Genomic DNA, 19,750 nt, shown 5'->3' on the forward strand with positions numbered 1-19,750 from the left:
AATATGTTGGATAATAAGGAGGCATTAAGGAAAAGCCTATTAAACATCAAATTAGGTTATGATTTTACAAATGAAGCACCAAAACATCATGTTAGACAACAAATTTGGCAGAAAAGTAGTTCCATACGCAGTAATGCTATGTAGTAATTACTGTATTTATGAATTTAGCACCAAAATATCACAATATATTGAAAACGTTGACTACAAAAATGCGTTGGATAATCCAGAACGTTGGATAAGCGAGTGTTGGATAAGTGAGACTCTACTGTAATACAAATCCATAAGGTTCAACAATGAAACAAAACGTATAAACCTGTACCAAGTTAAAGGACACCGGGGACACTAGATTGAAGGCAGCTTGACACCACTTTAACTGCCATGACTCAATGCTATGGAGTCCTGGGAGTTGTGGTTTAGCGGGGTACCAGCACTCTTTGGCAGAGAAGGCTAAAGGTCTTGTGAATTACAACTCCCATGACTCCACAGCATTGAGCCATGGCAATTACATAGGTGCAAAACTGCAATAATACAGTGTAGCTCAGGCCTGGGCAAAGTTGGGCCCTCCTTCCAGGGGTTTTGGACTTCAACTCCCGCCATTCCTAATTGCCTCAGGCCCTTTCCTTTTCCCCCTCAGCCGCTTAAGCGGCTGAGGGGGAAAAGGAAAGGGCCTGGGGCAATTAGGAATGGCGGGAGTTGAAGTCCAAAACCCCTGGAGAGAGGGAGGGCCGAAGTTTGCCCAGGCCTGATGCACTTGCACCCAAGGCCTTGAGGCGCCTTCACTAGGCCCGTCCATAGAGCATCCTCTTCTCCCAGCCCCTCCTTCTAGCCCAGTGGGTCTACTTTCGCTTTCCCATTCGCCTCAGGCAGGCCTCGTCTTTCTCCTTGGCGGCGCTCCGTGAGGTAACTCCTTATTCCTCCCATTTTCTCTGGGATCCCCAGGACTCCCCCCAACCCCCAAGTAGCAATGCGAGGCGATGGCTTAGCACCCGTGACCCCCGCAGAGGGTTTTTTTTTCGGAGGGAGAGAGGGAACAAGCATGCCTCCTGAAGCCTCAATGTTATGGAATCCTGGAAGTTGTAGTTTTACAAGGTCCTTATCCTTTTCTTCCAGAGAGGGCTGGTGCCTCACCAAACCACCAATCCCAGGATTCCCTAGCATTGTGCCAATGGCAAATAACCTCTAATTAAATTTTGTCTTAGGGCCCTTTCCAAACAGGCTCGCTATCCTTAGATCTGATCCCAGGTTTCCTGTATATCCCAGATTATCTGGCAGTGGGGATTTATATAATCCAGTCTAAAGCAGATTGGACCCTGGGATATAACGACTGTCTGGAAGGGCCCTTAGGATCACCATAAAACAAGTCATAAATAACTTTTTTCTCATGTCAGAAGCTACTTGAGAACATACTGCAAGCCGCTTTGGGTGTGAGGGAATTGACTGTCTACAGAGACGTCGCCTAGGGAACGCCTGGATATGTTACCTACTGTCCTGCTGGAAGGCTTCTCTCATGTCCCCACAAGCTAAAGCTGACAGATGGGAGCTCACCCCATCTTGTGGATTCAAACCATCAACCTTCAGGTCAGCAACCCAACCTTCCGGTCAGCAGTTCAGCAAGCACAAGGGTTTAAGCCTTTTCACCACCATGACTCCTATAAACAACTTGAAGGCACAATAACAATAGCTTACCAAAAGGAGGAACAGATATTCTTAACAGTAATTTGTTGCAATTCTTATTAATAAATCTGTTTTTAACCATATAAAATGAATACAACAGCATTGGGAGCACGAACAACTAAAAAGTAATATAGTAATATATTAAAAGGTTGGAAAAATAAAATGCTCTCAAGTTTAAAGCTAAAGGACAAGAATGGCATTTGAAATGGATATGTTCAATAACTTTCCCAGCTTCCCATGCTGTATCATGACTTCATGCTTCCACAGAATGTACCTTGTTCAGCTGTTGCTCCTAGGCGTTCCTTGTTTTTGCAGTCTGATCATGTAACATTGTTGGGTATAACGAAATATGAAACTGAAATATCAGCTCCATCACATTGCCTCCTGGAGCTGGAATGAGCAGGAAGGCAAACACAGCAAACAATTACTTTGGTCAAAGATTTACCAAAACACAGCACTTCTTTCAGTTTCACTCACTGCACGGTTCGAAATAAAGTTTATTCTTAGCTTCAATAGTTTGTAGAACTTCAGAATTAGGCAAACAAAGACAAAGTGCACATATATGTGTACCTAACTCAGCTCTTAGCTATTCTTGACCACAGTGTACTATTTTCAAGCTTTGCCCCTGCATGCATTACAGTAGCTATCCATTTAGTAAGTAAAAATGTTCAGCCCTTTTATGACACCCTCATTCTTTTGCTTTAGATTTCTTTCAACCTAATGATAAAGGCATCTTTGTATCAGATTGCCCTCAGTGCAAGAGATGTGTCAAACATTTCTTCTGCAATCCTGATGATGCTGAACGGTATCTTCTTGATGCTGATGTCTGTATTGTTTCTTTTGGCACTAAGAATCCTTCTCTTTTTGCAGCCTGTGACCCAGCAATGGAGACAGGAACAGGGATGCTTCAGGACATGCTTCTAGATGCCTTAGAAGACCTTGGTGAAGAAGAATTAAAAAGATTTAAATTCAAGCTGCATACCACAACGGCTCCTGGAGATAAGAACATTCCCCTCGGACGACTGGAAAGAGCAGATCGGGAGAATTTGGTTGGACTTCTGGTTGAGTTTTATGAGGATAAGGCTGCTGTCCTGATGGTGTCTGTTTTTGAAGACATGGGTCTCAAGTATAATGCTTCCAAGCTCAGCAAGGGTATGAATTTGATTTTTTAAAATGTAAGCTTAATATATCAACTACTGTACATACTCATGCATAAGTCTGACATTTAATTTAAAAATTGAGCCCCAAAACCTGGGTTGACTTTTTCACAGATCAATATAAGTACCGGTACTATATCTTAACTTATCAATAAAGGAACCGTCCTCTTCTCATGAGTAGAGAGGCAAAAGGCAAGAGTTTAGTCTGTCCTGGGAAAACCTAAAAGAAGCACCATTCTCACAGCTCGCTCAAGCTGCCTTTTTGCAGTGTCTGAGTGGGAAGCCTTCAGAGTTTTGCCCTCAACTTTTCCAAGGGTCATATCAAATCCATCCTAGAACCTGTATTCAATTTATGCATTAGGTCAACTTATATACAGGTATACACAATAGTTAAGTTTTTTTTTGTAGTCTTGCTAGTAATAACTTCTAAGAGATAGTTACCCACCAACACTGCTTGGTCCTGTATTGCTTTATAATGACATACCCTTTCCCAACTCCAACTCTACTCTTTCTACCACCGCAATGATACTGTGTACTCACAATACCCAGAACATTCAGTTGTGCCAAATTTATAACTGACTGAATGTACCTATAAGTGTCAACTTAGTGCCCTATGCTGCTATCAGTTCCCTTCTCATCAAAACCTAAAATAAAAAACCTTATCAGAATTTTGAACTCTATTGTACTTATCCCAGTGCAATACTATTTTGCAGCAAGCATTTTCTTTCCTTTTTTTGCCCTTCAGTAGGACTAATCAAGTAGGTTTCTAATCAAGCCTGGGAGCTTCAATAAACTTTATGCATTTAATCCTACCAGTCTGATAGCCTAGATGACACTGGAATAGAACATGATTCGAAGTCATATTCGTCTTGGCTTTCCCCCCAAAATTGAGTTTCATTATAGAGCAGAGATGGGAACTATGAAGCCTTCCAGATGTTTCTGGATGCCATTCCCACAACCCATCCTTCCGTCCTTATAGATGATAGTGAGGAATGCTGAGATTTGTAACTAAATATCTGAAAAGCTGGGCAATTCCCATCACTGCAGTAAAGGGTATGAATTGTATCATCTGTTTTGTTCTAGGGCACTCATATCACCATAGGCAATCACTTGTGCCATTGTCTTCCATGGTAGAGTCTTAGCAGAGGGCCTCTTAGTGACTGTGAAGGCCTATTCTGGATTTGCATGGTATTTTGCAGTGAGGACGTAGATTTCCAGACAGAATGTAGTCACAACAAGGGTTTGCTTGACACACCTCCCTCTTGGTACACTTCTCCCTTTTGCCCTCTCTTTTTGCCTCCTCAAAATCCACATCACTGTTGGTAACAGCTGACCTCCAGTTGCAGTGCTTGAAGGCCAAGGCTTCCTAGTTCTTGGTGTTTATGCCACATTTTTAAGATTAAGCCCATCTTTAAATCTCTTTTTCTGTCCACCGACATTCCATTTTCTCTTTCTTGAGCTGAGAGTAAAGTAATTGCTTTGGGAGAAGGTGATCAAGCAATAGGACAACACAGTTGGTCATGAGAAACTGATGGCGGAGAATCATCCCTTTAGTGCTGGTGATATTTGCCTCTTCCAGAATGCTGATGTCTGCCCAAGAGAATTGCGGGGGGGGGGGGGGGGGGGGTTGAGGCAAGACTGATAGAATCTTTCCAGAAGTTGAGAGTGCTGTTTGTATACAGTCCATGTTTCACGGGCATACAATAGAATTGGAAGGACAACAGCTTTATAAACAAGCATTCTGGTATCCCTACAAATGGCAGTAGGGATTTTATAGTTCCGAATCTACCATTTGCAATAGCCTAACTGATTGTTTTGCATCTTTTTCAGCGATTGGGAAGCGACTGGAAGGTAAGTGAATACAGCTTCATAAGTCATTACAATTAGTTTTCCAGTGAAGATGTGAATCCTTTGCCACAGTTGGTGGGAAGCAGAAGAGAGAGTTGAGTGTAGAGTCCATAACATGGGAAACTTGGATATATGCCATAATGTCCAAACAGTCCTTTGTTCACACAATGGGAGTTTCTCTTCGTTTATCTCCTCTGCGTTCATCTCCTAAATCTGCTCCCGCAGTTCACCCAAAACTCTAAAGTGGATGTGCTGGAACCCTGTTTCTGCACAGGTATCCACAATTTCATTTATCCATGTCCAAAAAAAATCTCATCTCTGGGAATTTTGTAGAGTTAGGGCTTTGCTAGTGCTTTTGGTGCAAAAAGGCAGGAGGGGGTTGGACTAAATGGCCCAAGAGATCTCTTCCAACCCTCTTTATTATTATTATTATTATTATTATTATTATTATTATTGACAGAAGGATACAGTATAACACAGCAAACGAGATATATATGCTGGATTTTGTATCACAAAATCACAAGTTGAACACTTCCCAAGCATTTCGGACTGTGTGATATGTTGTTGTTGTTGTTGTTGTTGTTGTTGTTGTTATTAACAACATTGAGGCTGGGTGGCCATCTATTAGGGGTGCTTTGCTTGTGCTTTTAGTGCACAAAGGTAGAATGGGGTTGGACTAAATGGCCCAAGGGGTCTCTTCCAACCCTCTTTATTATTTTTATTATAATTATGATTATTATTATCATTGAGGCTGTATTTGTTCCCATTTTGTTTTTTTACTTCAAAATACTATATGTGCAGTGTGCATGGGAATTTGTTCATAGTTTTTTAAAAAAACGATAGTCCGGCCCTCCAACGGTCTGAGGGACCATGAACTGGCCCCCTGTTTAAAAGGTTTGGAGACCCCTGTACTAGTGCATCATGCCAGCTTAAAATTGAAGGTACTGGGCTTTGCTGTTAGAGGAGACTATATCCAAGCGGACCAGCAGATTGTAGAAACAAGTTAAGTTTAAGGCTTTTCTCATATCTCTGGGCAGTTCAGAATGAGTTCAGGCAAACATAGTGTCTCCATCAGACAATTGCAATGTAAAACCTGGCAATTTCCTTGATGATCTTGAGGAAGAGAACAGTTTTTAGGTTAAAGCAGTTAAAAGGAGAGTTCCTGGGAGAGATAGAGAATTATTTTTATTTTATTTAATGCATACCATACCATGTTATTGAAAAAGGCACTTAAGGGTAATAATAAATACAGACAAAAATTTAAACCTTGAGTAAAACATAAAAATAAATGAATTAAAAAGAGCATGAAAACATAGCAAGCAGCCATCTTGGGTGACGGAGCCTTCTTTTTGTTGTATGACACTGTACTAGGTTATAAAAAGAAATATGCTGAGACTGTCATGGAAGAATATCAACTGACAGAAGACCAGAACAGTCTGTTTGGTGAGAGCACCCCTTTGAAGGATCGCTACATAGAACTGCTTATCATCCGGAAGCATCGGCCTCAAAAGCATAGGGAACATGAACTGTCTGCCACTGGCAGATTGCACATGGAGTTATTGGAAAGCAACAGGTCTGAGTATTCACCAACTGACATTGAAAGCCTCTTTGAACCAGATAATTCCAGAAGAACCCCAAGAACTGTTGTATTGCAAGGACCTGCAGGGATTGGTAAAACAATGACAGTGCAGAAGATCATGCTGGACTGGTCTTCCGGGGAGCTCTATCCAGATGTTTTTGACTATGTGTTCTGCTTCCATTGTAGAGAACTGAGGTTCAGGGAAGAGCCTCACAGCCTGGCTGACCTTCTTATAGAGCAGTGCCAGGACATGTATGCCCCAGTGAAAAAAATCTTAGCTCAGCCAGAAAAGCTACTCTTTATTATTGATGGCTTTGATGAGCTTCGTTCTTTTCAGGATCCTGGAGGAGATAATTGCTGTGACGATCCTTATTCAAAGGTGTCTGTGGAAGTTGTTCTGAGCAGCTTGCTGAGGAAGACCCTCCTGCCAAAATCCTACCTATTGATCACCACAAGGCCTGGTGCTGCAGAGAGACTGCAGGAGTGCTTGAAGTTTCCCAGGTTTGCTGAGATCCTAGGATTCTCAGAAAAGGGTCGCCGCAAATACTTTTTAAAGTTTTTTGAAGATGAGCGGAAAGCAAACATAGCCTTGAGATTCATTGAAAATACCATTGCAGTATCCACCATCTGCTTCATCCCAATGGTGTGCTGGGTCATATGTTCTGTCATTAAAGTTGAACTGGAAACTGAAGATGAGATTGCAGACACCTTGGACACCACGACAAAGGTCTTTATGCAGTTTTCTCATGGTCTCCTAAAGCATGATCCCAAGACACGGATGATCCCTTCTCTGAAGGAGTTCAGAAAACTCTGCTCCCTAGCAAGAGATGGCATCCTGGAACAGAAAATCCTTTTTGAGGAGCAAGATATCAAGAAACATGATCTGGATGCTTCTTCTCTGAAAGACCTATTTCTAGATAGAAGAACATTCCACAAAGGGATTGGCCGACACACCCTCTACAGTTTCCTGCACCTTTGCTTTCAGGAATTTTTTGCAGCGATGTGGTATATTCTACAAAAGGAATCAACAGAAGAGCTAGACAACAATAAGCTGGACCTGAAGAGACTTCTTGTTGAGTGTGAGAAGCCAGGCAATGAGCATTTAACATTCACTGTGCACTTTATCTTTGGCTTAAGCAGCGAAAAGGTGTGCACCTTCCTGGAGCAAATGCTGGAGTGCAAGACATCATCGGACCTTGTAAAGCCTCTCTTACTGCATAGAGCGGAAGAAGTGGCTGCTGAAGATCCTCCACGAAAAGGCCATCGACTGCTGAAGTTTTTCCACTGTCTGTTTGAGATCCAGGAAACTGAATTTGCAAGGCGCGTGATGAATCATTTCCAGATGATTAACCTTTCTTTCAAGATACTCTCTGTGTTGGATTGCAGGGTTCTGGCTTTCTGCTTGCAGCACAGTGAAATTAGGGACCACTCCATTGACTTAACCTTTTGCAGGTTGACATCTCATCACATGAGGGCTTTGGCCTCAGGAATAAAGAACTGCACCACATTAGAGTAAGTGACTCCATCCTTCTGTGTTCTATGAATAACACATGCTTGGGCATTTCAGGATTCAGGTAATGAGCCTGTGAGTTGTACTCTAGTGCCTGTATTATTCATAATGTTGCATGGAGAGAATCGTCACTTAAAACGAAGCTCCTCCTGAACCTGGGAGATGTATGAGGGTTGAATGAAAAGTAATGCCTCCACTTTCGTAACTCCTCAATAGATGGCAGTACTGCTATGCGACTGGTACTGGCTTGTTCAGTAGACTCCCATCTACAGTTCCATTTGGTGGGAAGCCTTAGCATTGAATGGTTGTGTTGTTAAAGTGTGAAGTATGGAACCCTGCGCAAACGGTTGGTCAATGCGACAAGCAACGTGCAGTCATTAAATTCTTGACAGCAGAAGGTGTCACCCCAAAGGAGATTCATCAGAGAATGCAAGCTGTTTATGGTGATTGTGTTGATGTGAGTACTGTGCATTGTTGGGCAAGTAAGTTTAAAGATGTTGAGGTGGGAACATCTGACTTGCATGACAAACAAAGAGTTGGATGTCCTGTGACAGCAACCACCAAGTTTCACAAGCAAAACGTTGATAGATTGATTCAGGACGATCGTCGTATCACTCAGAGAGAAATTTCAAGCATAATCAGCATTTCACAAGAACGTGTGGATCACATTATTGCTTTGTTTGGCTATCGGAAGATCTGTGCACGATGGGTACCCAGGATGCTGATGCCTGAAATGAAAGTGCACAGACTTGAAATTTGCCAGGAACTCCTCTCACATTATGAGAATGAAGGTGAAGCCTTTCTCCTTTGGGGTGACACTTGCTGTCAAGAATTCAATGACTGCACGTTGCTTAAGTCACATTGACCGACCGTCTACTCAGGGTTCCATACTTCGCACTTTAACAATACAACCGTTCAATGCTAAGGCTTCCCGCCAAATTGAATTGTAGAGGAGAGTCTACTGAACAAGCCAGTACCTGCCGCATACCAGTACTGCCATCTGTTGAGGAGTTACAAAGGTGGAGCCATTACTTGTCATTTAACCCTCGTATGACCCAGGGAACCAAACTTGTGTAGCTCCTGCAATCTCCCAGTCTACATGGCTTTTTGTTGGAAATGGCCAATAAGGTGCCTGATAATTTAGTTTGATCAACATTGTGATATGGTCTACTTGGAAAAAATGCACACATATAAGGTTAGATTCACTAATTAAAATATGCTCAATGTCTAACTTTTATATTCTTACAGATAAGAATATAAAAGTTGTAATCCTCACCTGATGAACAGATTAGATTGAAATTTACCAGTCTACCCATTACTGTTTGTTTTGATCTCCAGAATTTAAAATCTATTGGCTCCAATGTAAAAAATTTAATTGCTTAGGCAATTGAGGTTTTCACAATATGCAGAACTTCCCATGTGCTGTAATCACTGCACATCAATGTACGGTGATGAAACCAAAGTAATTAAATCATTATAAAGTTTGTTGAAGTATCTGATATGCACAGTAGATCCATAAGCATGTAAAGGCTAATGACAGTTTGACAGATCTCACAACCTTTGGGGATGCCTGCCATAGATGTGGGCGAAACGTCAGGAGAGGATACTTCTGGAACATGGCCATACAGCCCGGGAAACATACAATAACCCAGAGTTTAGACTTATTTCTATTCATTTTGCCTCCATACAGCCACTTTCTTATACCTAAGCTTTTAACAACCTATTGTCTCTTGTTTTGAAGCACTTCACCATTCCTATTGACGAGAAACACACTTTCTAATATTAAGGACAATATATGAGCCATTAGGTTTTTTTCACTGTGTGTCATGATACCAACAATGAAAATTGCATCTTCTTGTATGTTTTTTCTAAATCTGGACTTAGTTTTTGATTTTCCTTCCCTTGTGCAGATTTGGAAGCAACAGACTTGGAAACTCAGGAGTGAAAGTTCTGTGTGCCATTCTGAAGGAAACAGGCTGTAATATGACTACTTTAGAGTGAGTAATACAGGAGTAGAAACCAACATACAGTAAAAAAAATCCCATATCTATGGGCGATATACTCCCAGTCAGACTGCAGTTATGTAAATGCCATTAAATTGCTTCAGTTCTGCTTCCAGCAGTCTATATATTTGCATTGGATGACCTAGAGATTGCTAGAAAAGCATCATTTCTAGGAACTTGCTAGGTGATTTGCAGGTCCTACTGTTATTAGAGGTGATGGGGATGTGGATACACTAAAGTTAAGTACATCTGCCATCTTTGAAAACTTGATGTCCAGATTATAGGATGTCATTATCCTGTGTCATTTTCTTAGTGACCTGTGGGACACTGAGTACAAATCTAAAAGGCTAAGCTGGCAGCTGGGATAGAACTAACATTGCTAGGTACCAATTAATAGAAATAAGTAGCTGGAGACTGGTGTTAAGAGCAAAATGCAGACCACCACTATCTTTGATCTTGTAAAACAGCTATGCAATACGTCAGATGTCACAACTGCGTGGCCTGACACCTGCACAGTAAAGAGTTTGCATAGGATACATCTAGACCAGTGGCTCTCAACCCCAGATGTTTTGGCCTTCAACTCCCAGAAATCCTAACAGCTGGTAAACTGGCTGGGATTTCTGGGAATTGTAGGCCAAAACATCTGGGGACCCACAGGTTTAGACTCACTGTTCTAAGCATATGCTTGGAGATCTAGTTCTGTGAGCATGTGTGATTATTTTTAAATTTTAGAATAAAGTTTAATTTCTTCTAGCTGCTTAGTCTACCCAACTGCTCGACTCTTTGGAAAATGCATCCAGAGTCCCCAGCAGAGTAAAGTAGGAGGCCCAAAAGTTTGATTATTCGCAAATTGCTACCAGAATACAACAAAATCTCTCAAACTAGAGTCGTTTTATTGCCCAGCCAGGTGCACATCATGAAAAGTTTTGAAGCTTCAGTCATTTCTTCATTAAGCAAAAATGCTAAAAATCATAGAAGAGAAGAAAAGTAACAGTATTAAAATGCATTCTCAGTTTGGCTATGTGCGGATCAGGGACAGACCCCTAGCAGGACTTTCGCAGTATGCCTTTTGGGGTTTATGGTAAGTGATCTATGAGCAAGCAAAGAGCTTTCGGCGTCAGTCTACTCAACCAACTGGAATTACCAACTTTTAGAAATTTGAGCTCATGTGATACCTCCAGATCAATGTTGATGCAAGCCTCTGGATTGGGACAATCAGCAAAAATCAAGCCTTGGTTTAGTCCCCCCCCCCCAAGAAGTTCCAGAGTTTTAAGTTTATGCTGACCATAGCATTATTCAGAAAGAAGATCCCAGTGTTGAAGAAGTCTACCAAATACTGGTTTAAAACACAACTGGTATCTTTCTATGGCTACTTTTTTGGAGATAGTGTTTTTATAAAATTAATGGGAAATAGTATTACAATTTTAATGAGATTAATATAAGGTTATGCCATCCAATTATCCCTTCAGCACACAGGGGGGATAGAACTGAAGTTGATATTACAGCTCAGTAACAATTTGGGAATCTATCTGAATGGTTAGTGGACTGAAAAAATGTTTGGTGGAATTCCTGTTACATTTCAAATGTGATTATGGAATAATTAGTGTGGTAGTAGATGCCATAGTAGGTTTTTTTTCCAGTTGTATAGAGCTTTTGATTCTCTACTTGCTAAAGCACTTGCTTTGAATGTGATTTCCTGCTTCTTAGCAGGGGGTTGGACTGGATGGCCCATGTGGTCTCTTCCAACTCTACTATTCTAGGATTCTATGATTCTATGAGAATCAATAATTATTGGAGGCCTGCATGTAAAAGTACTTCAATTTTTCCATTGACAGTCTTGATGAGAATTTCCTCACAGATGCTTGCATCCAAGAACTCTGTGATGTTCTGAGCACAAGCCACACACTGGAAACTCTAAGTCTTCAAGAAAACTCCTTCACAGAAGTATCTGTGCCTTTCATCCAGCACCTCATAGAGACTTGCACCAGCCTAAATTTTATACGGTGAGTTTTAGTAAGACTAGGAAAGGGTTTTCCTTTAATGTTTTTTGCCTAGGATCAGAGAAATGGCAATAGCCTATAGGATAATGGAACACAGCCTAGAAGATGTGACAAAAAACTTCCCTGGCAAATGGCCATCCAGCCTTTGCTCAAATATTTCCAACCAAAGAAAGCCCACTATCATTCAAGATAGTCTGTTTCACTGCTGTATAACTGGAAAACTTTTTTTTCAGTGCTCACCCACTGGTTTTAGTTGTGGCCTCTTCATCAATGGAAAGCAGATTTGCTTTATCATGCCCTCTTTCATCTGCTTTTCCTCAGGTTAAGTATATCCTACCCATCCTAAAATTTAGTTTCCAGATTCCCCCATTAAAAGAAAATATCAGCATAATGAAACATACTTTTATACAGACCTCACATATTCTTTTCCGGATACCTCATCACACTTCAGCATGAATCCACTTTAAATCTGGTTTCTCCTTTCTGAAGAACTTGGGGGTTTGTAGTTTAGTGAGGTCCTGGGCCTCTCTGGCTAATTAGTTAAAGGCTCCTCCCTAAACTACAAGCCCCAGAATTCTGCAGGAGGCAGAAGCTGGATTTAAATTGGATCAATGCTCTAGTGTAATGAGGTCCCTAGAGAGATTGAAGCAGAAGAAGCATCACCATTAAGCATCCAGATAGATGTAAACATATCCATGCATTCTACGTAAAGCCAAAAGCCAATTAATAAATATGTTAATTCAGATGGAGTGCTGTAAACTACTTGTTCTGTTGCTGTACAAGACAACAGAACAAAAGCTGTTGTCACAAGATCCATATTCTTCGAGTCTGTCCGTGTTTTGAGATCTTCTGAGGAGGCCCTTCTCTCTGTTCCACCACTTCTGCAGATCCATCCATTGGGAACACAAGAGAGGGCCTTCCCAGTGGCTGTCCAGGCCCTGGAGCTCTCCTCCCAGAGAGGCTAGACTGGCAGACTTCCCTGTTATCTTTATGCAGACTCCAGTGGCCTCCTTGCCAGTGTGTGCTGGATAGAGTTGGAACAGACCATAAGGGCAATCTAGCTCTAGTTCCTACACACAACCAAAGCATTCCTGACAAATGACCATTCAGCTTCATTTTTTAAATCTCCAAAGAAGGATACTCCTCCACACTCTGAATCAGCATATTCCCCTATTGAACAACTCTTGCCTTCAGGAGTTCTTCCTAATGTTTAGGTGGAATGTTTTCCTGTAGTTTGACTCCATTGTTCGGGATGTGTTCCTAATTTTCTGCAGCTGGTCTTCAGGGATTCCCGGGGGGGGGGGGGGGGGAGAAGAATAACTCTCATCCTGATTTGGTGGATCTAGGCAATTCCATTTGTGCAAAACCTTGGTTGTACTTCATCTTGAAGCTGAATTGGCAGTTCATATTTACATTCTATAGCTGCAGTTCCTGCTGCTCATTTGGATCTTTTTTTTCTTCTCTTCTAGTTTGGCCAATAATAGTTTGGGTGACAAAGGCAGAAAACGCCTGAAGCAGCTAGAAAAAAAGCTAACTCGATTAGAACGTAGTTTTTTGTTGTGGATGTGATGAGATATTTGCTCCTGTCTACGCTGGATCAAAACCACAACATAGCTTCAAGGCCACAAATATGGAAAGACTAACTTAATGAGAAAGATTGACAAACTGTGTGTTGCAACATGTTAGTGTGTTGGCTGCAATGTGTAGATGTGTCACACAGATGTAAAAGAGACCTCTGAGCCTATATGAAATAAGAAATATTTTTAAAAATATATAAATGAAAGATTATCATAAGATACGTTATGTCCTCATACATTCCGTTATTACAGTTTATGTACATGTCTGTAACTCTTATAAGCGGTTGTTTTAACGTCTGGTTTTCTAGTAAAACTCAATTTCTGTGTTGTGAAATTGAGTCACTACCATGAAATGTTTGGAAAACTGTAAGTTTATGAAAATTTGCAACCCTAAGCTTGTCTATACCTGCTAAAAAAAAAACTGCAATGGCCACTACTGGATATCTACATAACATCCAGGGACTTCCAGTTCTTAATGCAGGGTAAACCATGTTGAATTAGTGTATCCTATGCTAAGGAAAACCAAGTAATGCTCTGGAATTTCAGCAGAACTTTACTTTAGCCAAAATGTGGCTAGCATGACGAAGTCTAATACATACTTGTCCACTGTCAACATGGGCCTCCACCAATCGGATTAAGCTCATGTTACTTTTGTTTCTGCCCAATGGCATGTAGACATCTCTGGACTGGCCCTGAAATAACTTCCCAGTGCAGACAAGCCCCATATTTAATATCTTTAATTAATTAATTAATTTATCCTGTCAGAAGCAAATTGAGAATACAGTTATAATCTATAAAAAATCACAAACATAGTTTAAAATTTGGCGTTATACTAAATTTCCTTTGACCAGAAGCTGACCATTTCGAGTGCCTCTGATATCACTGTAAGAAGATCCTCCATTGTGCCTGTGGCAGGGCTCAGACTGCATTGTAGTAAGTGATCTGTGGTTTGCTCTTTACACTCGCATGTCGTGGACTCCACGTTGTAGCCCCGTTTCTTAAGACTAGCTCTGTATGCCCAGGAGGGAGTTCCTCAGTCAGTATCAGCCACTGATTGAGGTTGTGGGATTTTACTTGCCACCTTTGGACTCTTGCTTGTTGAGGTGTTCCTGCAAGCATCTCTGTAGATCTTAGAAAGCTATTTCTTGATTTAAGGCATTGGCATACTGGCTGATACCCGAACAGAGGATGGGCCGGAGATGTCAATGCCTTGGTCCTTTCATTACTGGCTGCTACTTCCCGACGGATATCAGGTGGTGCAATATCGGCTGAACAGTATAATTTCTCCAGCTGTATAGGGCGTAGACATCCTGTGATAATGCAGAGCCACATCCACTGTTTTAACATGGTGAGATGTATTCCACACTGATAATTATGTATTCGGCAGCAGAGTAGCAAATTGCAAGGGCAGATGCCTTCACTGTGTCTGGTTGTGATTCCCAGGTTGTGCCAGTCAGCTTTTGTATGATATTATTTCTAGCACCCACTTTTTGTTTTATAATCAAACAGTGCTTCTTGTAAGTTACAGCATGGTCCAGAGTAATTCCTGGGTATTTTGGTGTGCTGCAATGCTCTTGTGGGATTCCTTCCCTGGTAATCCTCAGATCTTGAGATGCTTGTCTGTTCTTAAGGTGAAAAGCACACGTCTGCATTTTAGATGGATTAGGAATCATCTGGTTTTCCCTGTCATAGGCACTAAGAGCACCTAAAGCTTCGGAGAGCTTCTGTTCAACCATTTCATAGCTCCCTGCTTGAGCAATGATGGCAGGATCGTCAGTATAGATGAAACTCTCTGTCCCTTCTGGCAGTGGCTGGTCATTTGTGCAAACATTGGTGGAGCAAACATGCTCCCCTGAAGCAGGCCGTTCTTCTGTTTCTGCCATCTGTTTCTCTGACCCTGGAATTCAACAAAAACCTCCTGTTTTTTAATAGATTTCCTATGAAGCAGGTAAGATGGTAATGCTTTTTCAGGAGAAGGTGATGATTTGCACAGTATCATAAGCTGCTGACAGGTCTATGAAGACAGCTCCTGTAATCTGATGCCTTTCAAAATCGTCTATGTGCTGAGTCAGGTTCAATACTTGTGATGTGAAGCTTTCCCCTTTCATAAGAGTAACCTTACCGCAGGATGGTAATACATCCGGACATCCCCTTGGCAACGTCTTTGTAGACAGCTGATTCTCTCACACCAGAATTGACTTGAGGATCTTTAATTGAATGCAGTACTTTGCCAGTTTCCATTCCCATCCCAAAGTTTGTTTATTGACAAAGTTTGTTTTAATTTTATTTTGGACATTACCCTGTTTTTCTTCAATGGACCCAAGCCGGCTTACAAGATCACTAAACAACTTCCTAACATCAACCGTATAAATAAAAAGTAATGGCAACCATATATAAATAAGACATAAAAGCAGAAAAGCCTTAAAATAGTAGAACTATCAAAATGGTAAAATTGGATTCAATAGAATACCTCTAAAATTCCCAAGTAACTATAATAACAGGACTCAATAAAATCAATTAAAGCTTTGTTAAACAGGAAGGTCTTTTTGCAGAGCTTTACATTGAGGCACTATGCACTATGCTTTCCTGAACTAATACTTTTGGAAAGTAAAGAAAGATTAAAACTCAGCACTATTGAAAAATTGCAGATCAATAAATCTCCAGATCTAGTGGCATCTTCCAGAATGTTCCTTAAATGCCCATCTTTTAAAAAAGTTACATAATGTGAAAGTGTTTAGAAGAATAACTTGTCAATAATATAATGGCTACGATGCACCACATTGCAAATTGTTGGAGTCATTCTATGCCTTCAAGTTATTTCTCTCTTATAGGGACATATCACAGGGTTGTTCTGCCAAATCTAGATGATCCAGGGCCCTTCCACATAGCCATACAACCCAGAATATCAAGGCAGATAATTCACAATATCTGCTTTGAACTGCATTATCTGAGTTCATACTGCCATATAATCCAGCTCAATGTGGCTTTTATATAGTGGTGTTGAAGGGGCCTCCAATAACCAGGGACTGCCACTTTCCTCCCCTACACCACTTGCATCAACTTTGGCCTTGTAAGTAAATTGCTATGAGGTGAGTTAATGCAAAAAATTGGGCACACAGAAGATGTAAGATAAAATGGCGTGAGTTGTGATGTAAAATCACTATAGAGTTTTTGACCAATTATGCTGGACATTGACTTTGTAATGCCTCTGATGATGTCTTTGCACTATTTTACTTACAAAAATAAATGTAACAGGGCAGTTGGGTGTTTCATCATTTTTTCACCCACAGGCCTGTTTTTTTTCTGTTTTTCTATCATTTTACTTATTTTCCAAAATGAATTCTCTCTTGAGCTCAAGAAACATCTGGTTGTTGCCTGCCGTGTTTTAAAACTGTATCTTTAAGATACTGGGGTGACAGGACCAGTCCTATTATGAAGCCGAGTGAGGCATCCATCAGGTAACATACCTGGTAGAAGCCTTTCTTTCTGACCCTCACATTCTGTCCTGGACCTCCTAAACTGGCCTGCTGAACTCAGATGTGATGCAGCATTTAAGATTCTACCAGCATTTAAATAAGATTAAATTGATTGCCCAGTCAGTTTCTATACATAGAATGGAGAGGAAGGAGGTGCTATTTTCTCCTTTGTCTCAGGCAGCAAAATGTCTTGAGTTGGCCCCTGAGCCCTAATATTCTTACCTTATAAATAGTGCTTACAGAATAGCATCCCCATAAAATGGTCCTATTTTCAAAGTGTGAAAATGGCTTTTAAGTAGAAGCAGATGTGACATTTCATATGTTCACTTTGGGATTCTGGTTCCCAGAAACTATTAAGTCATGTTTAAAGGGAAATAAAACATTGAGATGAAATGAGCTTATGGAATGTTATGAAAATTTTCCTCATGGGACTTATAAACAGCTTGAGATGCTATTTTATCATGAGAGTCTGCAACCAAAATATGTGAGTCTTTGTTTTCCACTGAAGCAATCATATTAGGTGCAATGTTTCTGAGAGGAAGAGGTACCATCAATTGTTTAGTCTTCCTGGAAAATGAATTAGAGGCTTTGAATACACAGGAAGTGGCCACTTGCTTTTATTTGCTTTATAAGATTCCAGGGTCAGTCTCTCTCAGGTGGAAAAGATAAATATCTGTCTGAAACCTTGAAGAGATGCCAGAAAAGAGACCAGATAGTTGTGGACTAGATGAATCCATAGTATCACTCATCCTACAGCCAACTTTTACTGGTTTACAGCTCTGCACTTTAGTTTTCCCTCTTCTTCAGTTTGTCCTTAGTTTCAACACATTCATAAGTAATTAAATCAGTTATTTATCTTGTGATTTCAGTAATAGTGGTTGCTCAGAGGTAGAAGATAAAGTGCTGATCCCACCCAGTGTGGTATCTTACTCTAAGAACCATCTTGTGGTAATCTAATCTCATTTCTTTAAGTGCTAACAGAATCAATGTATCAGGATTAACCACAGGTATCACTGTAATTGGGGTGTGGTAGCAGAGTATTAAGACTGTTGCATATAAGTTTGTAAACGTCCTGTGCTGATTTGACAAGGGTTGGAGCAGGGCCATAGCCAGAAAAAAAATTCGCACTGGGGGTGGGGTGGGGGGTGGGGGGGGTTGGGTTGAAACTTTTTTTAACGAATCATGAAGAGTAGTTCCATAACGCAAAATAATTTAGAAATCAGGCTCCATTGATAGTCTTCAGTGGACACTTAAGACAGATAAACTTCAGTGGACACTCATGAGGATTTGGTTAACCAGTTTAAATTCATGAGTAAACCAGGTTTTTTTTTAAACCTGAAAAATTTTGGGAGGGGGGCGTTGAACCCCTAGCTCTCCCCCCCCCCCCCTCGGCTACAGCCCTGGGTTGGAGGTTGATGAATGGAGACAGGAGAGAGATTTGAGTTTGTACATAATGTGTTAGTATTTGTACTATTACTTCAACTTCAGAAAAAAAGCCTTCCGGCTGGAACCAACAACTTTGTGTCTGTGTGTTGTTTTTGTTTCTGTGGAGACCAGTTCACTGCCAGAAGGTATTTGGCTCCCTAATAGGAGTGAAAAGTCCCTTCTGCTATACAACAGGAAATTTGAACCCCTGACAAAATGCCCACACTGCTCCTACACTTTTTTTAATGCCAGGATCCACCCTGAATTTTCTACTGTTTACACCTAGGGCTGTTCTTCTAGTTCTCAAGGCTGATGAACAGCTATTTTATTTTAATAGAGAACACAGAAGAGTTTGAGAATGAGAGAGAAACTGCAGACTAACTCAACCAGAGAAGTCACCCATAGTAGAGCACTCGATGAACCAACCTGGGCACAGTATATTATTGAGAACACTGAAATGCTGGACCACCCTAAAAACTATCATGTCAGACTACACAGAGAAGCCACTGAAATCAAGAAGTGGGGGCTGCCCAAGAGCCACTGGGTTTAACATTTGCCCTTCCATCCCATACCCCAGTCAACAGAACTTTCCATGAGCTTTAGAGGAAAGCAAGGCACCACTGATGACCGAAACCCCGGCTTTTAAATTAATTTAAAAGCGCAGCGGAGAGTTCCGCAGATCACTCACCAAAGGAACGGAACGGGACCGCAGCAGACTATTATTAAAAGATTTTTTTTTCTTCACTTTCCCCTTCCCTGAACTATGTAACAAATCCCCCAATAAAAGTAGCATTTATTTTAACAGTAACACTCTCTATCTGGTTATTTTGTGTCATTCTGACTCCTTCCTTTGCATGCAATCTCTCTCTCTCTCTCACTAACCCGTCTGATCTTTAAAAACCCTGGCGGAGGTTTCTCCGCCATAGATTAATACGGCGGGCGGTACAAATTGGCTCATATCTTTATCAAAACTACCCCTAGCATGCTCTTCTTTTAGTCCTAATCCTTTCTAAGGCTCCTGACTCAAGGACCACCAGCGGAACCGAAATCGGTCCAGTTCTCGGCACCTCAACAGCTGACTGTCAAACGGGACCAACTGCTCCTTTCAAGCCAAACTGCTGCCTTATCCCGGACTTTCCTCTCCCCGCGACCCGCGGAATGGTTTTAAGAGATCCCTAGCCCCTTTCTGTGAACTGGGGATGGGGGGATCGCTCTCTCGCTGGGGAGACATAGTTCTCCAAGGACCCTCACCCTCTCTACAGCTGCCAGGGGGTGCCCGGACGGGCGCCCTCCACGTTTCATTCATACCTTCATAATTTTATGAAGGAGAAGAACACTCTTCCCCAGACCTACCCTTGGACTTATGAAATCCTATACTTCCAAAGACTGCAACCCACATGTGCCCCTTCCCCATGCCATCTCTATGAATTCCTTCCATCACAGATGAACTCTTTTTCCTCATGTATCCGTGAATTTTCATATTCTATGTACCTGGACACCC

At 41.3% G+C, this 19,750-nt stretch overlaps 1 protein-coding gene across 3 annotated transcripts; it reads left to right on the forward strand.

Annotated features, from left to right (window-relative positions):
- Window positions 1-665: 665 nt before the first annotated feature.
- Window positions 666-18,341, forward strand: LOC100566217 (NACHT, LRR and PYD domains-containing protein 3). Of its 3 annotated transcripts, XM_016991569.2 has the most exons (8): window positions 668-900; window positions 1,389-1,578; window positions 2,545-2,826; window positions 4,662-4,682; window positions 6,051-7,770; window positions 9,679-9,765; window positions 11,607-11,774; window positions 13,241-18,341. In XM_016991569.2, exons 3-8 carry the CDS (start codon window positions 2,559-2,561, stop codon window positions 13,338-13,340), a joined length of 2,364 nt encoding a protein of 787 aa, XP_016847058.1. In that variant the 5' UTR covers window positions 668-900; window positions 1,389-1,578; window positions 2,545-2,558; the 3' UTR covers window positions 13,341-18,341. The 3 variants fall into 3 exon arrangements, with proteins under 3 accessions (XP_016847059.1, XP_016847058.1, XP_003217596.2); XM_003217548.3 differs by lacking the exon at window positions 1,389-1,578; XM_016991570.2 differs by lacking the exons at window positions 1,389-1,578; window positions 11,607-11,774 and having other exon boundaries at window positions 666-900.
- The last annotated feature ends 1,409 nt before the right edge of the window (window positions 18,342-19,750 follow it).

This window comes from Anolis carolinensis, chromosome 2 (genome assembly GCF_035594765.1).
Source record: "Anolis carolinensis isolate JA03-04 chromosome 2, rAnoCar3.1.pri, whole genome shotgun sequence".
NCBI lineage: Eukaryota > Metazoa > Chordata > Lepidosauria > Squamata > Dactyloidae > Anolis > Anolis carolinensis.

Bases quoted from the DNA above. Each gene is read 5' to 3' on its own strand.
- LOC100566217 (XM_016991569.2), top strand. From the start codon at position 2,559: ATGGAGACAGGAACAGGGATGCTTCAGGACATGCTTCTAGATGCCTTA. The intron at 4,683-6,050 runs GTAAGTGAATAC...ACACTGTACTAG, and splicing joins GATTGGGAAGCGACTGGAAG to GTTATAAAAAGAAATATGCT. The intron at 9,766-11,606 runs GTGAGTAATACA...TTCCATTGACAG, and splicing joins TGTAATATGACTACTTTAGA to TCTTGATGAGAATTTCCTCA.